We start from the raw sequence: 26,335 nt of genomic DNA on the forward strand, positions 1-26,335 counted from the left end.
CTTGATTGTCAACATTCTGAACTTGTGGGGAATACAATCCCCCATCCCTTTTGGGAACTAAAAAATACCGGCTGTAGTAGCCTGATTCTGTGTCTTGTAGGGGAACACATTCTATGGCCCCTTAAACCAGCAGAGCTTGTATTCTCACTCCGGTTGCACAAATGTGAAGACCATACCATTCGCGGAGGACAATCCTGTAGCCCTGGTCTGCGGTTCTTTTTACCCATGTAGAGATACATGGCAGTAGTTTCAATGGGGTTTCAAGGGGTATAAATTTTGGCATTTCGTCTCGTTGTGGGGGGTGCCAGATGTCTGGCGTCCTGAGATATCGCAGGAAACAACCGAACATCTAGCATTCTTTTTAAGCCCGCTAATCCCTGAAACGCCGGTGCCGGTGTAGACTGCAGAGCGGCCCTGTGAGGTTGCCGAAGGGGAGCCTCTAATTTCTCTGTCAATTGTATGCACCCCTTCTCCGGGGAGCACACCCCCACAGTACCGGGCACACATGTCTCAGGATATTTTCATGGAAGAGATGAAGCGCCTCAGGTCCGGCCCTCCCAAGGCGGACTGAGGGGCACAGTGGGCCCGATCCCCTGCCTCTGCGAGGGGGTTGGACTCGCCAGATTCTCCCTGAGGACCTCTCGCCTCAGGTTGACTGGACCCAACTGGGACTGTGTGCCTGCTCGGGGCTGGTGAACTGGTCCGGAGTGGGTGGCAGACACTTCAGATGCATGAGCACTGAGGGGAAGATCTTACGAATGCCTCCTCGTGGCGCTTCGTCTCCCGAAACTGTAGACTACGGTTTTGACCGAATCGCCAAACAGTTCGGAAGGTGAGATTGGGACATCAAGGTGGAACGTCCAGTCCCTGTCGTTGATGCCTGTGAGATTCAGCCACAATTGTCACTCCATGGTGACCAGTGCAGCCATTGAACGGCCGATGGCACGTTATAATATAAAAATGATTTTTGGGAGTGTTTGACACACATGCTTCACAAACAGTCGAACAAAGACTGTTCTCTCCCATAGCGTTTGAAATGCAGCATCGAGTGTAGCTTTTGATAGGGAACATTGTTAAATTTGAATGAATTTTCAAAGCGAGACTGTGATTCATGCGCATGCATGCATGTTCGCATAGAGAATCATCATAAAACCTAAGAAAAACCTTTCCCTCATAGAGGGCCTTGCGCATCAAGTTCACACAGGGCATCATATCTCCTTGTGACGGCCCTGATGGGTGTTTCACGACATCAAAGGCACATTTTCCCAAACAGATTCCATTTACAGTCTGGTGTAAAATATTTTAGTGTTATTATGCATATAGCTCTATATGACTGCGAAGTTTGAGGTCCACGGTGTCTGATTGATCACACAAAATGGGATAAACGCGCCCCTTTATGCTGAATTCTGTAGAAACATCTTAAAGGAACAATACTGGGTTCTTAGGAGGATCTATTGACGGAAAAGCAATATAATATACAAAACAATTTCTTCACAGGTGTATAAAGACCTCACGTAATGAGCCATTATGATTGTAATACCTTAGAATTATCTGTTTATATCTACATACAGAGCGGCCCTACATGCATTGAATTTACCCCCATGTTTACAGCAGCCCTAAACGGACAAACAACTCTACAAAGTGGTGAAAAGGAACGCGGGATGATCCGTGATCTGGGTGGATCGTGCTCTCCGGTTCGGAACGCATGTGACCCGCGGATTAACTTAAAGTTAATTCATCATTTAGTAAAAGAGTTATATGCGTTCTTGCTCACTCTCCAGTTTTAGCTCCAATGCTCACTCTCTCTCTCCCAAGTATCTGGACGCCGAGGTGGGACAAAGTCATTGCTTTTTGCTGAACAGTTTTGATAAATGACAAGAGCCGCGTCACAATGAGCACAGTTCTGGCACAGTTCTGGCACAGATCCAAACAGCGCAGCTGTTACCTGTGTGATTCTCTCCAGAGAACAGCCGACCATGATCGCAACTTCGATGTTTAGTTTTAAAATATATGTAGCCAAGTTAGTGGGGGGCGCTGCTGTACTTTGTTACTAGTGACACCTGTAGAATAAGAATGGTGATTTGCCTTTAAATACGTCACTTTACGGGAGGGCTGTGTTCGCATCGTTTGGCGTCTTCTTGGTTGTCGGTCGCTGAAGGAACATGCGGTTTGTTCTGCGTGCATTTTGGAAAATCGGGTTGGTGGATATTGAAAGACTGGCACAGCACAGTATGGTTACTCATGTTGACCGTGAGACGTAAGGCCTGAACGACTGATACAACAACTGGTATCCGTTGCCGTAAACGAGTGTGAGGAATACTGAGATATGCTGCATGAAATGAATGAGACGAGTTTCCAGGTGCAGTTGAAAGATATTGTAAGAGTGCTTCTGTTTTTGCCTGGAGTGATCACTGTTCCCTTTCTGTCGGTCTCTCGACGTTGTGTCGAGAACGACAGATGGGGTTCGCCTCTGACTACTATCAACTCTGACTACTATAGAAAAGGCTAATGAAATTTGGCGAATGAAATTTGCATGCTGCATTCATTTACCTTTTGTTCTTCACAGCCTTCGCTCATGACTACGAACAAAACGAATGCAACAAATTCTTCTTCTATATTGCCGGATCTACGACGTAGAGCAGCGGATTGTCCCTACCTGCAGCAACCTACCCCTGGGCGTCTCGGTGGTTCCAGAGGTGTTCGAGATTTTTTCTAAAAGGTCCTTTTCAGGACTGAGCATTCTCCAGCATTCTCCAGTAAACCCGCCAGCCAAGTGCTCACAGGCCGATCGCTCCCCAATTCGCTCTTCTGAACATTCCCCAACCGGCGGTGGCATATCGTCCGGATCCTCAGGCACGCACTCGGAAACTCGGGGGTCGAGCTCAGGAGGAAGCAGAAGTGATTTCAGCCATGCTAACCAGGAGCAAACCGCGCCCACCCCGGGTGCCATTTTTTTCCCGGAGGTGCATGAAGAGCTGTGTAAGACTTGGAGCATTCCACTCACGGCCCGCTCCAGTCAAACCAGCTCCGGCTCCCTCACTTCCCTCGATGGTGGGGCAGCCAAAGGCTACGTCGAGATCCCCCAGGATGAACTGGTGGCTGCGGTGCACCTGTGACGTCCAAGGCATGTAGGATTTCGGCATCACTGGTGTCGAAGGCTTGCACGGCTGCGGGCCAGGCTGCCTCCTCTCTCTACGCCATGGCCATACTGCAGGTCCGCCAGACCAAGGCGTTGAGAGACCTCCACGAGGATAAGGCCGACCCGGGTATAATGCAGGATCTCACCTTGGTCGCCCGTAGAGCGCTGTCAGTGGCGGCACGGGCCCTGGGTCGGACGATGTCCACGGTAGTGGTCCAGGAGAGATATTCCCGCCTGAACCTTGTGCAGATGAGTGACACCGAGAAAGTCTGCTTTCTTGATGCACCCGTCACGCAGGGGGGGGTTGTTGGAAACACCGTCGAGGACTGCGCTCAGCAGTTTTAGACGGTGAAGAAGCAGACAGTGCCGATTAGCCACATTTTGCCGCGACTCAGCCGCCTAGAGGCCTCCGAGATCTATCTCGACGATTGGCTTTTCTTGCCACACTCGCAAGATCTGTTGTGTACACAAAGGGACCTGGTGCTCTGGCACCTAGATCTATTGGGATTACAGGTCAACTGAGAGAAGAGCAAGCTCTCCCCAGTGCAGAGCATCCTCTTTCTCGGTATGAAACTCAACTCTGTCACCTTGACGGCGCAGCTGTCCGCAGCATGAGCCCAGTCGGTGTTGAACTACCTGGAACACTTCAGGCAGCCAGCAGTCCCCCTGAAACAATTTCAGAGGCTTCTGGGACACATGCCGTCCTTGGCGGGGGTAATACCTCTCGGGTTGATGACATGAGACTGGTTCAACACTGGCTACAGAGTCGAGTTCCGAGGAAAGCGTGGCATGGTGATGATGCCCCTCTGCCGACGCACCCTAACCCCTTGGTCTTCCATGACTTTTCTCGGAGCGGGGGTCTTCCTCGGGCAGGTTACAAGGCATGTCGTGGTGACGACGGACGCCTCGCTGCAGGGGCGGGGTGCAGTGTGCAACGGGCACGCAGTAGCGGGGCAGTGGACGAACCCCCGCCTGCGCTGGAATATCAATTGCCAAGAATTGTGGGCTGTGCTACTTGCACTGAGCAGGCTGCAGCTTCTCATTCGGGACAAGCATGTGCTGGTCCGAGGACAGCACTACAGCTGTGGCGTACATCAAATTGTCAGGGTGGCGTACACTCACGGCAGCAAACACGACTTGCTCGACGCCTCTTCCTGTGGAGTCAACAGGTGACCCGTTCCCTGCGGGCCACACACATCCCGGGCAAACTGAACCAGACAGCCGACACGCTTTCTCTTCAGTATACGCCTCGCGGAGAGTGGCGACTCTGCACCCGCGCAATCCAGCTCATTTGGATGCTGTTCGGGTAGGCCCAGGTAAACCATTGCCCGCTTTGGTACTCCCTGTCCGAGGCCCCCTCGGCATGGATACCCTTGTGCACAGCTGAACGCGGGACGGGCGGAACTACGCCTTCCCCCCCAATGAGCCTCCTTGCACACACACAGCGCAAGGTCAGGGAAGAGGATTACCAGGTGTTATTGGTTGCGCCACACTGGCCCAACCGCACTTGGCTTTCAGAGCTGAGGCTCTGGACAACGACTGGTTCGTGGCAATCGACCTGAAGGATGCTTACTTTCATGTCTCGATCCTCCCTCGACACCGGCCGTTACTACGGTTCGCGTTCGAGAGGCGGGCATATCAGTACAGAGTCATCCCTTTCGGTCTGTCCCTGTCTCCACGCAAGGGTTAGGGTCTGGGTGCTATCTACCTCTCTTCTTACCCAAACACTGGTTAAGAACAGGCATTCCATCCATCACTAAGCAAGCACCCCCTGGAGGTTGGCTGGGCAGAGCAGCCGGGACACCATATGAACTATCACAGATAGCTCTAAGCGGACCTAGTGCTACCGGACATCTGCAACACCCCATCCGTGGGCTGTTCCGTCCTGGTAACCCATGAGCTTCCCCAGGTGGACCCCCCTCGCGGTTAACTACTCAGTCCGCATGTTCCATGGGTTCTCCTCCAAGGACGAGACTATACCTATGTCCACTATAGCCGGTGTAAACCCGAGCCGGGCAACCTCTCCCCAGTAGAGAGCTAAGGCCTTTGTCCGTGAAAGGTTACCGGTCAGGGCTGTACCCATTTTTCTCAAAGAAAGCTCTGGAACCCCCCGACCACCACACTGGAAGGTAACACTTTCGCGAAAGCTTCAAGCTGAAAAGCCCAGGCCTGTTAACGTCACTTCGCTAGAGATTGTGACGCGATACAGCGTTGTGGCATTTTCCATAGGTAGCCCCATTTGACAGAAAGGGAACGTCTTGGTTACGTCTGTAACCTCAGTTCCCTGATGGAGGGAACGAGACGTTGTGTCCCTTATGCCACAAACACGTTTCGTATTCTGCTACAATCGTGAGAGGCTCTCAGGCTCTTCAGAACAAGAGGTAAATGAATGCTGCAAATTTAATTCAACCATTTCATTGGCCTTTTCCATAGTATCCAGAGTTGATTGGTTCTCAAGGGTGAACCCCATCTGTTGTTCTCGACACAACGTCTCGTTCCCTTCATCAGGGAAATGAGGTTGCAGACGTAACCAAGACGTTTTGCCTACCTTTATTTCTTTTTAAGATTTGGGATGTTTATTTTGTTTTCTTTGTTTATTAATTGTGTTGTGTGCACATGAACACATTATTAGTTTGGACTAGCAGGTCAGAGGAAATATGCTGTGAGTTATACCGTTTATTGCCAATAGAGGGGGGAATTAGACACTTAGACACTAGTGCACGTGTGGGGGTAATGAAGTAGGATTTGAGTTGTTTTGCACTTAAGTTTGATAATTGTGTTTCTTTGAAGTGAGTTGAACGTTTTATTGTTTTCTTTTGGATGTTATGGTATATGCCAGCTTTAGCCAAGTCCAGACTGATGTTGAACACCAAGAGAACCAACTTAATAAATGTAATGATTGTTTTATAGTAATGCTGGCCTAAATTTCATTCATTTGGGCCTATGTTTTTGCCTGTGTTTTTTTATTATTTGTATAAGGTGGGAAAACAGTTGTCAAAGACTCCCGTCGTTGAGCATCGTGGTCAGGTCTGAAAATAACTACTTTTTTTCTTTTTTTTCTCTCTGGTATTTTTTTGTCAGCTCATCTTAGGGAACTCACTGAGATGGTGCCACAGCTACATGTAGAAAATGTTAAACTTAAGGCAGATGTAAGTCAGAATTTACCGTCTAGAGACCCCTAGAGAACCACAGTCCCCTGTCTTCGATGATATTGCTATGAGTGGTGTTACATCAAATCCTGTGGGTGTTAAAGAGAATTATGTTGATGTGCCGCGTGAACGTAAATGTCCCAGATTCTCTGGAAAAAATTGTCTCAGGATTCATTGACTGTAGAGGATTGGGTTACATTAGTCTTCAGAAGCAGTTTTTCCATCGACGACAACTTGACGGTGAGTCTCTAAAAGAGTATTCTCATGCTATTGTCCTTTATGGATGTGATTAAACGTGAAGATCCAGCATGTTTTGCTAATCCTGACACTGTCTTATGAGACCAGTTTATAGAGACTCTGAGAGATGGCATGCTTCGTCGTGAATTACTGCGGCAAGTTAGGCTCTATCCTACTTTGAGTTTCCTAGATGCTCGCCAGGAAGCATTACGTTGGACAGAGGAGGGTAAAATCCCATATGTGCAGAGATCCCTGTGGACAGTCTTGTAGTATAACTAATATTACAGAACTATCTATCCGATTTTACTCTGCCGTCAGCATTTGAGACTAGTGATCCCGAACTGGACAAAAGATCACAGAGATCGCGGGTCACAAATGTGACAAGAGTTTCCATGATTAATAAACAAATGGGAGGCTTCCGGTAACTTATGAATATCACCCAGCACCCGAAATAATACCAAAACACTTCAAAGCAGCCTCCATTATTCGCAAACGGTGTATAAAACCTTGAAACATTATATATGAGCCCACAAAATCACAGAGATGGCAATTCGCACAGGCTTAAGATCACAGACAACCTCTGCAATTAATACAAATGACTATAGTGAATATAAATGTAAATGTCCGAATAGGCACATCAAACGATCTCAAACAACATAGCACATAGCACACATTTTTTTTACTCGCATAAGATTGCTGCGCCATTCCTATCAGATCCAATTGAAGGCACAGCACTCCTTTTAAATTTTAAACTCTCCACAAATTCAGTGTTGACCTCTGCCTTGTTCATGAAGGAATCCGCGGAGAAATGAAACGAACAAATGCTCCATGTTTTTTCCCACATGAGCTGGAACGTCTTTAAAAATCCTGGTCCTATTTGGTAAACTCACACCCGCCCCGCAACCACAGTAATTAAAAGAACAGCTGTCGTGTCACCCGACAGCAGCAATAATTTAATTCTGTACCCAACCCTACCCGTTTGAAATACACACCGCGACCCGAACCGCAGCCGCATTAAATAGACGAAGATGTATGCATGTACAGGAAACCATTCATTTATCATGCAACAAGCAATAATTTAGCAGAAAAAAATATAACTATAGTTAATATCATATGAACAACTATTTTAATACATTAACACATTTCATAAATCAAACATATAAGAAATAAGTGAAAAAATTAAGACTTCTTCGCAAATTACAAATCAAACATAGAAGTCTCTCTCGCTTGAGTGCTTGATGCGAGGAATGGTATAGCAAAAATAGAACTAGAAGATTACACTTAGAATTTTTTTTTTCAGATATAGTTTATTATAAAAAATACACCAGAAATGTCACTTGTGACTCTAGATTTTTTATGTTTTAACCTCAGATTTTAACTTTTTTAACAACACTGAAGTCTGAAATGCCTAATATGAACTAAATTCATGTACTTCTTCTAAGAAAAAATTATCCGAGTTATGTTTTATCCTACACAGGCACATCCTAGACATCAGGTGGCCCTATGTAAACCTTTGAGATGGGCCCTTGTCATAATACTTTAAATTAGATAATAATAAATGACAGTAAGTTCTGGCATGAAACTCTAAATTGTGCAGTCCTAAAGTCTTAACCAATCTGATTTACTTTACAACACGGCGCTGCAGCACATGGAAAAATCATTCCGCAGAGAACAAATACATTTAAATGTCATGCACACTACCATGCTAAACCCACAGAGAGTTGTCATGACATAACTGAAAATTAAAGAAAATAATAAATAAATGCAAATACTTCCATGAAATAAAACTTAAAGACAAAAACATTACAGTAATTAAGTATAAAATTTAATTCACATTTTGATTCACATGTAAATAATCCTTTACCTATAGTAGCATGTGACTATGGAAACATCTTTTACTATCAAATGAGTGAGTAAAAAAAATAACAAATATCATTATAGTATACGCAAGAAAGTTTAGCATACATATATAAAACACATAAATAATAATCTATATGTGATGACACAAAAATTATTAGTCAAATGCTTTTAAAGACTCAACCTCTATATAAAGATGTGTTAGTATTTTATATGTGATGGGCCTGTGATTATATTAAAGTGAGATTAAGAGGGGAGTACATTATTAATGGGTATATTGGTTATTGTTGTGGAAATTATACCCCCTATAATAAACCCAATGCGTTGAAGCTAGAGTCAAATGCTTTTAAAGACTCAACCTTTATATAAAGATGTTTCAGTATCTTATATGTGATGTGCCTGTGATTATATTGAAGTGAGATTAAGAGGGGAGTACATTATTAATGGTTATATTGGTTATTCATGTGGAAATTATACCCCCTATAATAAACCCACTGTATTGAAGGTAGAGTCAAATGCTTTTAAAGACTCAACCTTTATATAAAGATGTGTCAGTATCTTATATGTGATGTGCCTGTTATCATATTAAAGTGAGATTAAGAGGGGAGTACATTTTTAACGGGTATATTGGTTATTGTTGTGGAAATTATACCCCCTATAATAAACCCAATGTATTGAAGCTAGAGTCAAATGCTTTTAAGAACACAATCTCTATATACAGATGTGTCAGTATCTTATATGTGATGTGCCTGTGATTATATTGAAGTGAGATTAAGAGGGGAGTACATTATTAATGGTTATATTGGTTATTCATGTGGAAATTATACCCCCTATAATAAACCCACTGTATTGAAGGTAGAGTCAAATGCTTTTAAAGACTCAACCTTTATATAAAGATGTGTCAGTATCTTATATGTGATGTGCCTGTTATCATATTAAAGTGAGATTAAGAGGGGAGTAAATTTTTAACGGGTATATTGGTTATTGTTGTGGAAATTATACCCCCTATAATAAACCCAATGTATTGAAGCTAGAGTCAAATGCTTTTAAAGACTCAACCTTTATATAAAGATGTTTCAGTATCTTATATGTGATGTGCCTGTGATTATATCAAAGTGAGATTAAGAGGGGAGTACATTTTTGGCAGGTGTTAGTTTAAAATTGTGGAAATTTTACTCCCTATTAAACTCGTTCTAGAAAAACTAAAGCTTAATGTTCATGAGGCCACCAATCAAAGATATATTAAACAAATGAAGTGCTTCTTGTTCCAGCTTTTTAACACTACACAAAGGTTTGAAAAACATACACTGAATAGAATATTTAGACCTGAAAAGAAATAGAGGAATCTAGAATGGTCTGTTAAATAGCCTGATACAAAATAACTCATATTTTGTATTTTCATAACTCATAACGCATTTTCAATGTTATCAATATGGAAGACAATTGAAAACTGTTTGTTTTGTCTTTTAATCGTGATTTCATTGGTCATTCAAAATGTAACAGAGGGAAAAAATCCTTATAAATGAAAGAATTTTGGCAGTATAACGTTGACAAGCATTTTTAACACCGTCTTCTATAAGAGCACATTATAACCTTGAATAAATGTATTTCTCTATACTTCAATTATTGAATATTTGTATTTTAAATGACATTCATATGCAAGTATCAAAGGAATAGTAAAGGATCAGCCTACAAGTTATTTGAAAGACGGTGTGAATTAGTAACATGGCAACAGCAAAACGTCATCCACGAATCCACAGATATCGTGACATTACTTTTTGGAACAAAGTTGTGCACAGATAAATTACATCGGGCATCCAAATTAGTCTGCATAAAAATCATTACTATCCCTTTACTGTGATAATCCATGTCAAATTTTCCGGGTGGTCTTGAAGATATTGTTTCTACGAGCGAGCTACATCGATCTACCATGCTGTTGTGTGTTTATTTACTTGACCCATCTTTAATCCTTAGTATTGCTTAACATCTTTTGGTTATCGTAGATTTTCGGACTTGGACAACGACTAATTTACACATTCATTCTTGGGGCTAGAAGTGTGAAATAGAACCGCAGCAAACAGAACTCTTAACTCCGCCTATCAAATGTGAATAATGCGCGTGCACGCGAGGGGAGTATGATTTGTCCGGGGAGTCGGATTTCGGTACACCTGTTCCCGCCACCTTCCTTCCCTTTTATTGAATCTTATTACACGATCCATTGCATAATTTATTTAATATAATTATACAGGCTAAAAAAAACTAAAGAAACCCAAAAGAACCCATGAAAAGAAATTCTAATGGTTTCTATTGAAAAATTATTATAATTTACTAACCATAAACCTAACTCATTAAATCCGTTACAAAACTTCTTTTTGTAGCGTGTTTTGGGCATTATTCCCACTATTAGAATGTAATCACGTACCAATAGACATTAGACCATTATAGCTTCCATTAAAACCAATTATCATATTCCATAATCCATGACATTTTCTATGGTATTCTGCCTCTATTTTTTATTCAGCCGGGACGTTTATGCAGGTACAGATGGAGCATTTTAAATGATACATTTCAGCTTCTAAGAGAACATGTTTTTGGGGGGTCAAGAAAGAGTTTGCAGTATATTTCTCCTCCATTGCTGCGAAACGCTCGCTCTGTGACACTGGATGTATTTTAAACTCACAGTATAGATGCACTCTTGCCACATTACACATGTGCCATTCAATAAACCGACTGAAGGTGGGTTCATGTGTTTATATGCTAGGCGAAGTAGGCGTAAAATGCAAAAATCCATGTGGCAATCTTTAGACCGCTCTACTAGGTCGGCTAGCGTTGGCAAAGCGGCATGTTCTTCCATTGCCGTAAAGCGTTGCCTCTTGAAGGGTAGTCGCGGAACAGCGCCCCCCAGGTCAAACCACGTAATTGTGGGCCCTTACATCACATCATGTGAAATCAAACGACTACTCGACAACAAATTTATTTGTCGGCATTTTTTTACCGTCGACGGTGTCAATAATGTCGACTAGTCGTTGCAGCCCTAAATCTGCGGCTGCGCAATGTTGCGGAACCTATGGAAAACACATTAATTTTTACTGTTAATGACGACAGCAATTGAAATATCGACCGTTCCAAGATGGCGGACGCGGTATGTCTTAAAGGTCGAAAGTGTCATATACGTTCACGTATCATCTCAGGACGTTGCTATGCAGCCACGCAGAGTGGGGGTTCCGAGTGGTTGTTAACTTTTGAGTGAAAACAACTTTTTCGGTAATATAATGACAGAAAGTATTAATTGTTTTACTCACATAAATGTAATTATATAACAATAATTATTCCAATGTTATTATTCGGACTATTAATAACAACAACCTTGGCGAAAATGAACCATACAGTTATTTATTAAAAGTGTTTTATATGATTTATATGATAACTATGGTTTTGCTACACATAGTTATAATGATTAAGACTTTATGGTAAAACCATGGTTCATTTTCGTGAGGGTCGCTATCTTGAAGTACACATATAATCAGTTGCGATGAAGCGGCAGATTTTAGCCACGTAACGTTAAACAAAAACGCAACATTTCCTCGTTCGTTAAACGTACGTTAGATGCTCTGGTGTCAAAAGTTGCTTGTTGACGCTTGTTGTTATTTAATGCTTGTTGTTTGGAATAAGGCGTGCATTGAACCTTACACCACTGCAACATCGTGCCAAATGCACTTTAGTAGTGATGTAATTCCAGGTAAGGCCCACCTAAATCGTCGTTTATTTCAGTTAAGAGGCCAAATCTGTCTGAATCATTTCAACAAGGCCTAAAGCTAATTCCCACACAAATTTATTTCCAATAGACCTCCCTAAGCTGCCAGCGCTTGAAAAAATCACAGCACGTTTACTGTCTAACTTTCTAGCACAAATTCGTAAAAAATTAGCTTACAAAAATATCAGACTTCTTATAATGTCATATTTTGTCTCGTGGCCTCTTTTTGAACTGAAGTGACCTCTTGTGGCCGAGTACACATACACACACCGTGTGCAACCATAGTGATGCTCTCCACAAACTAAAGTATGCATTACTATTCTAAGCATGCTAGACACACAGCATCTTTAAAGTTTGTGTTTTTACTAATGCATTGCGGCAATACAACAATATGTGGATTAACTTATACATGCACAAAAACGAATTACATTTTTTTGACTTTTCTGTAAATTAAAATGAAAGGGCACCACAATAGGCTACATTGGGTGTTGTGGGATGTTGCCAGGGCTATGTTAGGATGTCCCAAGTAGTCCTCATTGTGTTGCTAGATGGAGTGTTGTGAATGGAAAGCACCATGTTTACTGATGAGCATGTTCAGTGTGATGCTCATTTGTTTGCAACACTGCTGATTTGCATCGTGTGAGATGTAACAGTGAGATAAAGAAGACTGCTAAGGTATTTGCTCACCTGCACCAGAGTCTGTGTATTCCATGACAAGCCCCCACTGTTCCTCCTCAGATGAGTCATTGCATGCCAGCGTGTCACAGCGATTGCCGCAGCACAAAGGAGCTGCGTTTGACTGCCTGCCACGCTGGTGATGCACAATCAGAGGAGTCTTTCTCTGCGATGTAAAGCACTGTGACTGATATTACCGTCCCCCCAAGGCCAGTTTTCATGCAAATTTCAATTCGACAAGTGTTGCCCAAACGTCCCCTAAAAAAAAGCGAAAAGAGAACTTATAACATAAATAAAGAGTAAAATTGTACATGCTTGTACCCTTGGCAACCAGTGTAGCAGGACGCAGCATGCGGGACATTTTCTGGGAAAGTGTTGCTGGTTTTAAGCACAACCAAGTCATTAAATAAATGCTGAGTTCTTGCATGAATGTTTACAGGATCTCATCTGCCGTCATGCCTGTCCCTCATCTCTCCGAGTGGGCTCTGAGGAATGCTTGCAGTGGACGGAGTTAATCCAAAGTTGGAGGGCTGCAGGGGAGAGTCTATAAAGGACCCTGAGAAGCTGGTTCTTTCACCCTCTGTACATTTCAACATTAACGGTAAGACTTTTTTCTCTAAATACTTGTATGAATTTGTTCTCTTTTTAGCTTTTTATTTTTGTTATATTTCACAATTGAAAAAAACTGCAACCCAAGTTACAAAGTTATTCTACAAAGATAATATTAATAGTTCATAAAATAAAAAGGTTGGTCAGTTTTCTATACATTTATTGATGCACATTTGATGAGGACACTTTTTGGGAATCGTTTTATGGAGGATGCATAGCAGGATGTTGCGCTTGAGTCAATATTGGCTTTCATGGATCTCTGAGCTGCATTTAAATGCACTGGATTACATATAAGGGATGTGGCTTTGATCCTAAACAGTACAATTGGTTGTTTCCCTTCCTCTTTTCAGAACCAGTTGTTTGGTTCTTTTTATTCTCAAACTGGAACCATCAAAGGCACAGTGTTGCTTATATCTGTTACTAGCTTGAATTTATTTTTTTATGAAGTACAGTTTTTCTCAAATCTGAAAAATCCTGGAATTTATTTTTAATCCATCCTTACAAAGGAGGACTTGAAACAATCAGGATCGTTGTATTGTTCAGTAAGTATTCTTTTTGCTCCTAATTCCTGTAAAGTCAAAATGTCTGAAAGATGTATTGTTGAGTCATAAATTACAAATTCTAATCTACAAAATCCTAATGTGAGACATTATTACATTCAAGATTTTTGATAATGGACGTTTGACTAAAATGTATCAAATCTAATGTTAACTCTTGAATTGTATTTCTTCTTATTTATAAAAAGTAATTTTACTCTTTGCTGGAAATAATGCTTTCACCACAAAACAAGTGTATTGCTTACAGATTTTCTCGGATCTGGGTGTGCCTTTTTTTTTGTATATTGAGTCTTGGGAAATTAGATATGAGTGTGAGATCATCTCCCTTGTGTAATCAAAGTGCCCAGAAACGTCCTGTAATGCTTAAACAGCCAGAGCGTTCAAATATATTTTCCCAGGAACCTCTCCTGAAAAAATCTGCTTTGCTACACAGCTGGGGTTTAAATGATAAATGATTCTCTCTGATTCACAATGGCTGTGTACTCATTACATTTTAATGTGTACTTTGAACCATTGTAGACATTAGAGTGTTTGCTTTTAATTCTTACTTAGCAGACACCTGATCCCACTGATCTGACTATTGTTGTATCATTTGCTGAGACTTTGTGGGCGGGGTGTTATGTGGTTCAGAACATGCCCGAACAAGACCAGAATTTTTCTTTTTTTTGATGGCTCAAGTCAATGGAAAACATGTAAAAATGTCCACGTAACCTTTGTGGATTTTTTCCCCTGTGGTCTAGCTGTCCGATTAATCTCAGGTTGCTTTAAAGGTCCCATTTAAAGAAAACAAATATGACCCTCAGAAAAGGCTGCATTTATTCTGGTATTGATTTTTATGTTGTGGCTTCCAGTTTATGATATATCTGCCTCGATCTGTTACAGACAGGATAGGAAGGACTCCCTCCTTTTGGTCAGAATGAATCGGGTGGAAGAATGGGTTCTGGAGAACAAGGGCAAGATCGAGAAAGGAGTGGAAATCCTGGGGCAAAGTTTTGAGGTTTTAGCAGCCACCGTGGGAAAATTACACCCCATCCTGGAGGCTGTGTTTGTTGCCTCAGCTGAGCTCCTCAGCAACCCAGATGGTAAAGAGGCCAAGTACCTCACCGAGCAGTTCGAAATAATCAACCAGAAACTCGAAGGCATCCAACATGAGATAGACAAAATAGCTTTGAAGATGCAGCGGACATCCATGAACAAGCAAAACTTTGACAGCGAGGCGCAGATGATCAGCCAGTACGAGAACTTTCAAGAATTTGTCAATGCTAAATCCAATTTCAAGGAGAAAAAGAAGGAAATGTTTCTGAGCCACTACAAGAACACGAATGGAGATCTGAACATTGATGCCTTGTATAACGCCGTACTCGGTGAGAATACGTCTGGAGATCCCATGCTGTACACGGTGGTGAGCACAGAGCAGCGGAGCAGAAGAGCGGTTGAGGAGTTCTGTGCCAGGCTAAAGAAGCTGTTTGTTATGGGAATTATTGCAGTCATGGGTCACGCTGCCCTGAAGGATGGAGCGGTAGGCGGGGCCATGGTCAAGAAATGGCAGGATCGTATGGAAGAGGTGGAGAATCGCATAAAGGCCGCGGTGGATGAATGCATCGAAAATTTCCCCAAGCAGGCAGAGGAGGATGTGGACAACCAATTTAAGGAGGGGCAGGGCTCTGTCAACCCAGAGTTCACGTCATTTATACTGGATAGTCTTTCTAAAAAATATGACTGGGTCTTTTGGTCTGTTCGGGTGATCAAGCCGGGCGGATGGTTCTTCTGGAATTGGCTCGCTGGCAAAAAGTACCAAGGAATAGGTGGAGGTGGCAACTTTTTCGATCTCACCAAAAACGACATCAGAATCGTAGTGTCTTTCAGTTCAGACCCAAAACCGCTCAACAAAAGCCAGCTACTAGAACAGATTGAGTGCCAGAAGATGACGGGTAACATGGTGTCTGTTGCTCAGACTCTGTGCGGCTCTCTTCCCAACACTGTGGTTCATGCCGTCAGCCGCTATAAGAACGTCGAGGAGAAAAACAACTTCCAGCCAGAATGCTACTACTTTGGGATTCACAAAAAAGCCTATTTCTGCATTCATTCTGAATAGATGTGCCCAGACGGAAAACATCATAATGGCAATCAGACTTCAATGTAGTTGATTGCTCAGCATTACATACGACAAAAATACTGCATATTCTCTCTAAAGCTACTGTTGTTGCATACCTGAGAAAGTGTATTATTGCTGGCATTTAAAAATGACCAAATATTAATGTATACATATGACAGATATTGTGTAAAATTATCATTAGTCTGTTTTGTTATCATTTTTTAACACATTTGTGGCTGACAAAAGGAGCCGGATTAATGGCATTCATGGTTAGTCATGGTGTTTACAATCAAAAGGCATATGACTTAAGATTTAAATTGTATAAACATTTATTAAAAAGGGGAGAGGGCTTTACTCAAAAGATATATATAGACAGAAAATATACATTTACATATATAGCCTGTGTAATCCATGGTATGTAATCACAAAATAAAACAAATATGATCCAGAATTTCGTTTCAAAGTATCTTAAGCCACGCTGTTGTTTCACATTTGTAAGGACTTGTACCATAAATTTACCGTAGTGACCATAGCTTCCGCCAAATGCTATAGTTACTGAGAATAACATTTACCATTAAAGATATTATAAAATGTCTCCATGTGGTGTTTGGGCTTCATTCAAGTAGAACTTAATGGCGTTCTTTTTGTTTCCATCAACCAGATAAAATTCCAATAATATAGACCTAACTCAACACAGACCCCCATAGACCAATATGAAGTTTCCATTGAAACCTAAACAATTTTAGTGGATGTTTAGTCTGGTATTTTGGCAGAAGCTATAGTATAGTTATCATGGTCAATGTTAAGGTTCACACGCAATACTTCGGATTCCTGCTGTATCTGATGGGTGTGTCGAGAGATTATACAGGAGAACCGACACATGATCAGAAGTAACACTACTCGACACAGATCAGCGCAAACTAGTTTTTATTTCTTTCTTTTTTTGCCATTTGTGATCGATTCAAGGTGAATTTTGTTCGTGAGAATAATAATATCTTCTCTAAACGTGAATAATGTAGTTCTTCTCTGTCTCAACTCTTTCTCATGGGAGCTGAAGTTTTAGGGCGTTTCTCTTCAGACCCTGTTCTCAGCGTCTGACATTTCTCGTGACCTCGACACTTTTTTAAAACACGACCAAGTTACACATCTGATCAATTATTTACGCGAAATCATCTCTGTCTCTGTAAATCCATCACTTTAATCGTATTTGTTGTTTACACAAAACAGTGTAAACACAACATTTTATCAGTTTGTTGCTGTAATTAAAACGCGTGACGTTAAGTTGCATACTGTAAAACAAAGCCCTCTTGGTTAGAGGAACAGACCCTCTTTATTTAGAACACAAAATGAGATATTTTGAAGAATGCAAATGTCTTGCCTCTATTGACTTCCATTGTTTGGACACAAAACCACTGAGACATTTCTCAAATGATCTTCTTTTGTGTTTCACAGAAGAAGGAGCCCAATTTGGATTTTAAACCAAATCAGAGTGAATAAATGATGACGGAAGTTAAAATTATCATTTAAAATTCCATCACAACGATTCACATGTAGCTCTACTATTATCAACTATTGTCATGAATGGCAGTTATTTAATGTTTTCTCCCGGTCTGTGCACACATGCGTATTTATTTGTTATTAAACGAGTAAAACCATGCTAAACCAGCAGGAACATTGGCCATTCTCGGTGCTAAATTAATTAGCTTTTAGATCAAAAGGTTATAACTTTAGGAACAAAATACCTGTGCCTCTTGTAAAAGAGGCTTTGTTGCGCTATGTTATGTAAGCGTCTCTATTTGAACTGGTCCAGTTATTTCCAGTTGAAATGCTTTTTTCTTGTATTGCAATCCTGTTGTGTGGTTACAGCAAGTGAGTGTTTAAAAAGACTATTTGCTGTTTCTTTCAGTGTTTGTTTGAATTTGAATGAATGCATCCGTCTGTGTTGTGTATCTATAGGTGTGGTCGTCAGAAATACACATTATACTGTACGTCTCTTACCATGTGTACATAGACCTGGCATTTATTGTTCGGCTATTGTTGATCTTTTGCTTTCTAACAGTAGTTGTGCGGTTTCTTATTTCTTTTCTTTGCACTTTTTCAGCGAGCCCACCATCATCCACTACAGCCTTAAGAGGAAACCAGCACTGACACGTGTAAGTTCTTGTTCCAGCCATCCCTCAAAAAATGGTTTTGGTTTATGAAGGTTTGAATGTACATGCACACTTTGTAGTGCACTAGTATTGTCATACTAGAAAACCCTTGGTATTTGGACATTGTGCTGGAGGGCAAGCATTCGTTATTTCCAGGCACGAAAGCCTTAAAGTATGGGTGTAACTTTTTGCATATGTGGCTATTTGCATCATTATTTTTTGTAAACCACTAGCAATATGTCTACAAAGCACACATCCAGTTTGTAACATGCGTAACAACAAAATAGGACAGTTTACATGTTTTCTAAGTAAATCAGGGTGTTTTTGTAAAAGTATAAAAGGATAGTAAATGAAAAATCTCTCATTATTTACTCACCTTCAGGTGGTTCAAAATTACTCGCTACCATAGTTTTTCTAACCAGTAGTCAATAGTGCCTCACAACGTTTTGGTTACAAACATTCCTTCAAAAAAATGTTTGATTAAAAGATTCTCATAAAATATATATTTCTCATAAGTATCTATATAAACAAAATGTATAAAAGTTTGAAACATCTTGAGAGTAAATGACAGAATTTATTTTAAAAAAATTGGTTGACTATCCCTTTACAGCACCAGTAAAAAAAAAATATTTTATCTATTTATATATCTTTTTTCTAATGATGTTCATACTTCACACAGATATTTTTGGCTCTCCAACTTTTGAAACATGGCCGAACAGCTGCAGAAGTTTGTGTCACAAAAGAAGGATGTTGTGGAGACCGTGATGGAAGTCTTCGAGCAGGGTGCTTTAGTGGTGGCCAGCATTGCTGGAGATCTGTTCCCCCTTTTCGCCATCGCAGCTCCTCTTGTGAAGCTGGTGCTGGATAACGTGGAAAGCAAAGAGGCGGTGTACATGGCGGAACAGTTTCAGAAAGTACGAGATCGCCTCGAAGCTGTTTCCGAAGAAATCCAGCAGATCAACGATGAGATCAAAGAAAGCGGGATTGAAAGCCTTTGGGCTTACTTGGATTTCTTCATAAATTGGTCATAAAATGTGTTCTGATCTTCATCTGAGTCACGACAATAGAGAAACACAGTCTGCTTAAACATTATACGTTTTCATGTTTTTATTGAACACAACATGTAAACATTCATAGTGCAGGGTGGAAAAAGTATGTGAAACCCTAGGCTAATGACTTCTCCAAGAGCTAATTGGAGCCAGGAGTCAGCCAACCTGGGGTCCAATCAATGTGATGAGATTGGATGTGTTGATTAAAGCTGGCCTGTCCAATAAAAAACACACCAGTTTTGAGTTTGCTGTTCTGAAGAAGCGTTGTCTGATGTGAACCATGCCTCGCACAAAAGAGCTCTCAGAAGACCTACGATCAAGAATTGTTGACTTACATAAAGCTGGAAAGGGCTACAAAAAGTATATCTAAAAGCCTTGATGTCCATGTGTCCACGGTAAGACAGATTGTCTACAAATGGAGAAAGTTCAGCACTGTTGCTACACTCCCTAGGCGTGGTCGTCCTGTAAAGATGACTGCAAGAGCACAGCGCAGAATGCTCAATGAGGTGAAGAAGAATCCTAGAGTGTCAGCTAAACACTTACAGAAATCTCTGGCACATGCTAACATTTTTGTTGACAAATCTACAATAAGGAAAACATTAAACAAGAATGGACTTCATGGGAGGACAACACGGAGGAAGCCACTCCTGTCCAAAAAAAACATTGCAGCACGTTTGAAGTTTGCAAAAGAGCACCTGGATGTTCCACAGCACTACTGGCAAAACATTCTGTGGACAGATGAAACCAAAATTGAGTTGTTTGAAAAGAACACACAACGCTATGTGTGGAGAACAAAAGGCACAGCACACCAACATCAAACCTCATCCCAACTGTGAAATATGGTGGAGGGGGCATCATGGTTTGGGGCTGCTTTGCTGCCTCAGGCCCTGGACGGATTACTGTCATCGATGGAAAAATGAATTCCAAAGTTTATCAAGACATTTTGCAGGAAAACTTAAGACCATCTGTTTGCCAACTGAAGCTTAACAGAGGATGGACGATGCAACAGGACAACGACCCAAATCATAGAAGTAAATCAACAACAGAATGGCTTCAACAGAAGAAAATACGCCTTCTGGAGTGGCCCAGTCAGAGTCCTGACCTAAACCCGATTGAGATGCTGTAGCATGACCTCAAGAGAGCGATTCACACCAGACATCCCAAGAATATTGCTGAACTGAAACACTTTTGTAAAGAGGAATGGTCCAAAACTTCTCCTGACCGTTGTGCAGGTCTGATCTGCAACTATAGGAAACATTTGGTTGATGTTATTGCTGCCAAAGGAGGGTCAACCAGTTATTAAACCCAAAGGTTCACATACTTTTTCCACCCTGCACTATGAATGTTTACATGTTGTGTTCAATAAAAACATGAAAACTTATAATGTTTGTGCGGTATTAGTTTAAGCAGACTGTGTCTTTAACTGCCTTTCATCTGCCTTTATCTTTAGCAGGCACATTTAATATCAGCACATAACCCCTCACAGTTTCTGCTTAAACATTTTCATTAAGGCACACAAATTATGTTAATCAAACTATAATAAAGAGTAAAGATTTAAACGTAATGAAACTTATTAAAAAACTCCTTCAGTTACTGTAGTGCTTTGGAAAACGTTCTTGCTGGGCTAGTTGAACCTGAATGTTAGTGAAGCATGTGTGGTATATTGTGAAGATTTATTTAGACTTTTCTGTCCTCATGTTAGATGCTACTGTGTCATGTTTTTAGCTCACCCGAAAAAGAAACATCTTCAATCATTTACTCACCCTCATATCATTCCAAACCTGTATGACTTTCTTCTGTAGAACACAAAATGAGATATTTTGAAGAATGCAAATGTCTTGCCTCTATTGACTTCCATTGTTTGGACACAAAACCACTGAGACATTTCTCAAATGATCTTCTTTTGTGTTTCACAGAAGAAGGAGCCCAATTTGGATTTTAAACCAAATCAGAGTGAATAAATGATGACGGAAGTTAAAATGATCATTTAAAATTCCATCACAACGATTCACATGTAGCTCTACTATTATCAACTATTGTCATGAATGGCAGTTATTTAATGTTTTCTCCCGGTCTGTGCACACATGCGTATTTATTTGTTATTAAACGAGTAAAACCATGCTAAACCAGCAGGAACATTGGCCATTCTCGGTGCTAAATTAATTAGCTTTTAGATCAAAAGGTTATAACTTTAGGAACAAAATACCTGTGCCTCTTGTAAAAGAGGCTTTGTTGCGCTATGTTATGTAAGCGTCTCTATTTGAACTGGTCCAGTTATTTCCAGTTGAAATGCTTTTTTCTTGTATTGCAATCCTGTTGTGTGGTTACAGCAAGTGAGTGTTTAAAAAGACTATTTGCTGTTTCTTTCAGTGTTTGTTTGAATTTGAATGAATGCATCCGTCTGTGTTGTGTATCTATAGGTGTGGTCGTCAGAAATACACATTATACTGTACGTCTCTTACCATGTGTACATAGACCTGGCATTTATTGTTCGGCTATTGTTGATCTTTTGCTTTCTAACAGTAGTTGTGCGGTTTCTTATTTCTTTTCTTTGCACTTTTTCAGCGAGCCCACCATCATCCACTACAGCCTTTAGAGGAAACCAGCACTGACACGTGTAAGTTCTTGTTCCAGCCATCCCTCAAAAAATGGTTTTGGTTTATGAAGGTTTGAATGTACATGCACACTTTGTAGTGCACTAGTATTGTCATACTAGAAAACCCTTGGTATTTGGACATTGTGCTGGAGGGCAAGCATTCGTTATTTCCAGGCACGAAAGCCTTAAAGTATGGGTGTAACTTTTTGCATATGTGGCTATTTGCATCATTATTTTTTGTAAACCACTAGCAATATGTCTACAAACCACACATCCAGTTTGTAACATGCGTAACAACAAAATAGGACAGTTTACATGATTTCTAAATAAATCAGGGTCTTTTTGTAAAAGTATAAAAGGATAGTAAATGAAAAATCTCTCATTATTTACTCACCTTCAGGTGGTTCAAAATTACTCGCTACCATAGTTTTTCTAACCAGTAGTCAATAGTGCCTCACAACGTTTTGGTTACAAACATTCCTTCAAAAAAATGTTTGATTAAAAGATTCTCATAAAATATATATTTCTCATAAGTATCTATATAAACAAAATGTATAAAAGTTTGAAACATCTTGAGAGTAAATGACAGAATTTATTTTAAAAAAATTGGTTGACTATCCCTTTACAGCACAAGTAAAAAAAATATATTTTATCTATTTATATATCTTTTTTCTAATGATGTTCATACTTCACACAGATATTTTTGGCTCTCCAACTTTTGAAACATGGCCGAACAGCTGCAGAAGTTTGTGTCACAAAAGAAGGATGTTGTGGAGACCGTGATGGAAGTCTTCGAGCAGGGTGCTTTAGTGGTGGCCAGCATTGCTGGAGATCTGTTACCCCTTTTCGCCATCGCAGCTCCTCTTGTGAAGCTGGTGCTGGATAACGTGGAAAGCAAAGAGGCGGTGTACATGGCGGAACAGTTTCAGAAAGTACGAGATCGCCTCGAAGCTGTTTCCGAAGAAATCCAGCAGATCAACGATGAGATCAAAGAAAGCGGGATTGAAAGCCTTTGGGCTTACTTGGATTTCTTCATAAATTGGTCATAAAATGTGTTCTGATCTTCATCTGAGTCACAACAATAGAGAAACACAGTCTGCTTAAACATTATACGTTTTCATGTTTTTATTGAACACAACATGTAAACATTCATAGTGCAGGGTGGAAAAAGTATGTGAAACCCTAGGCTAATGACTTCTCCAAGAGCTAATTGGAGCCAGGAGTCAGCCAACCTGGGGTCCAATCAATGTGATGAGATTGGATGTGTTGATTAAAGCTGGCCTGTCCAATAAAAAACACACCAGTTTTGAGTTTGCTGTTCTGAAGAAGCGTTGTCTGATGTGAACCATGCCTCGCACAAAAGAGCTCTCAGAAGACCTACGATCAAGAATTGTTGACTTACATAAAGCTGGAAAGGGCTACAAAAGTATATCTAAAAGCCTTGATGTCCATGTGTCCACGGTAAGACAGATTGTCTACAAATGGAGAAAGTTCAGCACTGTTGCTACACTCCCTAGGCGTGGTCGTCCTGTAAAGATGACTGCAAGAGCACAGCGCAGAATGCTCAATGAGGTGAAGAAGAATCCTAGAGTGTCAGCTAAACACTTACAGAAATCTCTGGCACATGCTAACATTTTTGTTGACAAATCTACAATAAGGAAAACATTAAACAAGAATGGACTTCATGGGAGGACAACACGGAGGAAGCCACTCCTGTCCAAAAAAAACATTGCAGCACGTTTGAAGTTTGCAAAAGAGCACCTGGATGTTCCACAGCACTACTGGCAAAACATTCTGTGGACAGATGAAACCAAAATTGAGTTGTTTGAAAAGAACACACAACGCTATGTGTGGAGAACAAAAGGCACAGCACACCAACATCAAACCTCATCCCAACTGTGAAATATGGTGGAGGGGGCATCATGGTTTGGGGCTGCTTTGCTGCCTCAGGCCCTGGACGGATTACTGTCATCGATGGAAAAATGAATTCCAAAGTTTATCAAGACATTTTGCAGGAAAACTTAAGACCATCTGTTTGCCAACTGAAGCTTAACAGAGGATGGACGATGCAACAGGACAACGACCCAAATCATAGAAGTAAATCAACAACAGAATGGCTTCAACAGAAGAAAATACGCCTTCTGGAGTGGCCCAGTCAGAGTCCTGACCTCAACCCGATTGAGATGCTGTAGCATGACCTCAAGAGAGCGATTCACACCAGACATCCCAAGAATATTGCTGAACTGAAACACTTTTGTAAAGAGGAATGGTCCAAAACTTCTCCTGACCGTTGTGCAGGTCTGATCTGCAACTATAGGAAACATTTGGTTGATGTTATTGCTGCCAAAGGAGGGTCAACCAGTTATTAAACCCAAAGGTTCACATACTTTTTCCACCCTGCACTATGAATGTTTACATGTTGTGTTCAATAAAAACATGAAAACTTATAATGTTTGTGCGGTATTAGTTTAAGCAGACTGTGTTTCTCTATTGTTGTGACTTAGATGAAGATCAGAACACATTTTATGACCAATTTATGAAGAAATCCAAGTAAGCCCAAAGGGTTCACATACTTTTTCTTTCAACTCTATATGCCACTTTTTACAATTTACAACGGGAAGAAAACAAAACAAAAAGAAAAACACAGGAATGGGTAGAATACAGTACATTACATGTATAGAAAGAGTAAGACCATTCTAATAAAGCAACGTTGATGAAATTCACAGAATCCTGAGCTATTCTAATATCAGGCTCCGGGTGAGCAAGCCAACACGGCCCATTGGCGAGGAACCAAAACTTCAATGATGAATAAATCCAGAAGAAAACCTCGGGAGAGGTGAGCCAGGTCTCCTTTGACTTGTTACAGCTGCACTCAGTAACTGATTTAAAAGTAGCTGAGTAATTGCTTTTGATTAGTGCTTATTAGCTTATTAGTTTATATTAAGAGCTTAGTAGTTTATACATTCATATTTGTTTGAAGCTGTCTGATTTTGTTAAGACTGCTTTCGGGACCGATATCAAATAACAGAGGAATGTTTTAGGGAGGAATAATAGCAGATGTGTAATGTAACTTAGTGCAGCTAAAACTTCAAACCTCCCATGCAAAAAAAATACTAGGGACTGAAAATATTGGTTAGCATTAAAGTAAAAAGTAGTCCGTCTTTCTCTTGTTTCTTAAGATTTCAGCTTTGACTGTAGTTCCTTTTAATATTTTTTATAGCCGCCAGAGCCCGCTGCCCGGAGCCCGCCGCCCGGAGCCCCCCGCCAGAGCCCGCCGCCCGGCGCCCTCCGGGCCTCCCGAATGGGCAGGCGCCCTCCAGAACCCCTGAGCTGGATGTATCGTCCTGGAGGCCTCCCGTCACACCTTGTCTTGTCTTCCCAGCACTGGCCTCCAGGATGCCCACCCCCCCTTCCCCCTTTGGTTCTGTTTTGGCGCGAGGACGCGCCTTGTGGAGGGGGGGGTAATGTCACGTCTGTTGTATGTTTTGTTTGGTGTTTTCCCTCCCCTGGTTAGTTAAATTATTAGTTAATTAGTTCCACACCTGTTTCTGTTTTCCCTGTGTCTCCCATTTGTATTTAAGCCCTGTGTGTTCTCCTGAGTTTTGTCAAGTATTATTTATGTTCACGTGTTTTTGCTCCTGGTTCCTGGTTTTTGTTTGTATTATATTAAAGTCTCTTATTTAGAATTTCCTTTGTTTGGTTACTTCTGCCCGCTACTCGTGACACACAGACACACACTCTTACAAAATTTGCATATCCTATTTGCATATGTCCTACTTTGAAGCTACTGTTATTTTCTTTCATGAAATGTAAATCTGGTAAACCTATCAGGTTATACAGGCATTAGAATTAAAGTTTTCCTAAATTATAACATTCTAAATCCACCTTTTAAATCGCTGTAGACAGTTCATTGTAAAAATAGTTCTGTGGATGAAACATCCATCATACCCTGTAAATTTGCCCAAGAGCCACAGATCTATTATTAGATCAAGATCCACCCTATAGCACAGAGGTCAAAAGCAAACAGCTTTTTTACAAAGGCTTTAAGATAGGAATTGTTCCAAGGTATTTTAAATTATTGTGGACAGAAGGGCAAACAGCTTGCAAATGATGGGTTTGGGAGAGCATTCATTAACATTCTGCACGGCTCTTACAACATAAAGGAGAAAACAACAGAATGGAATGATTTCAATGATGTTATTGCCTTAAACATTTTTTAAATAACCATTTGAACAATGAATACAATTTTAAATGACCATTTCACACAATATTTGTTTGTAATATTTATTATTAGGCTTGTAGAATGTTAGTGTATTTGTATGTTAGAACAGCAACATGCTAAACTCCACTGATATTAAATATCCTTTTACCCAGGTCTGCTATTTGTTCAGCACACAGATCTACTTTAAATATCATATGTCTAAATAAGTCTTGCCCTTTTTTTGCTTTATTGCAGTTAAAGTCCTAG

At 40.9% G+C, this 26,335-nt stretch overlaps 1 protein-coding gene and 1 pseudogene across 5 annotated transcripts; both read left to right on the forward strand.

Moving 5' to 3' along the window:
• The first annotated feature begins 11,227 nt into the window (after positions 1-11,227).
• On the forward strand, positions 11,228-16,585 carry LOC130432415 (uncharacterized). 5 transcript variants are annotated; one of them, XM_056761760.1, is made up of 3 exons: positions 11,228-11,524; positions 13,251-13,412; positions 14,860-16,585. In XM_056761760.1, the coding sequence occupies exon 3, from the start codon at positions 14,894-14,896 to the stop codon at positions 16,070-16,072; it is 1,179 nt and encodes a 392-aa protein (XP_056617738.1). In that variant the 5' UTR covers positions 11,228-11,524; positions 13,251-13,412; positions 14,860-14,893; the 3' UTR covers positions 16,073-16,585. The 5 variants fall into 5 exon arrangements, with proteins under 5 accessions (XP_056617738.1, XP_056617735.1, XP_056617737.1 ...); XM_056761757.1 differs by having other exon boundaries at positions 11,521-11,646; XM_056761759.1 differs by lacking the exon at positions 11,228-11,524 and adding an exon at positions 11,824-12,121.
• A 1,072-nt stretch (positions 16,586-17,657) lies between these two features.
• Positions 17,658-26,335, forward strand: part of LOC130432417 (protein rapunzel-like) — a 126,392-nt pseudogene continuing 117,714 nt past the window's right edge.

Source organism: Triplophysa dalaica, chromosome 12 (genome assembly GCF_015846415.1).
Source record: "Triplophysa dalaica isolate WHDGS20190420 chromosome 12, ASM1584641v1, whole genome shotgun sequence".
Classification (NCBI taxonomy): Eukaryota; Metazoa; Chordata; class Actinopteri; order Cypriniformes; family Nemacheilidae; genus Triplophysa; species Triplophysa dalaica.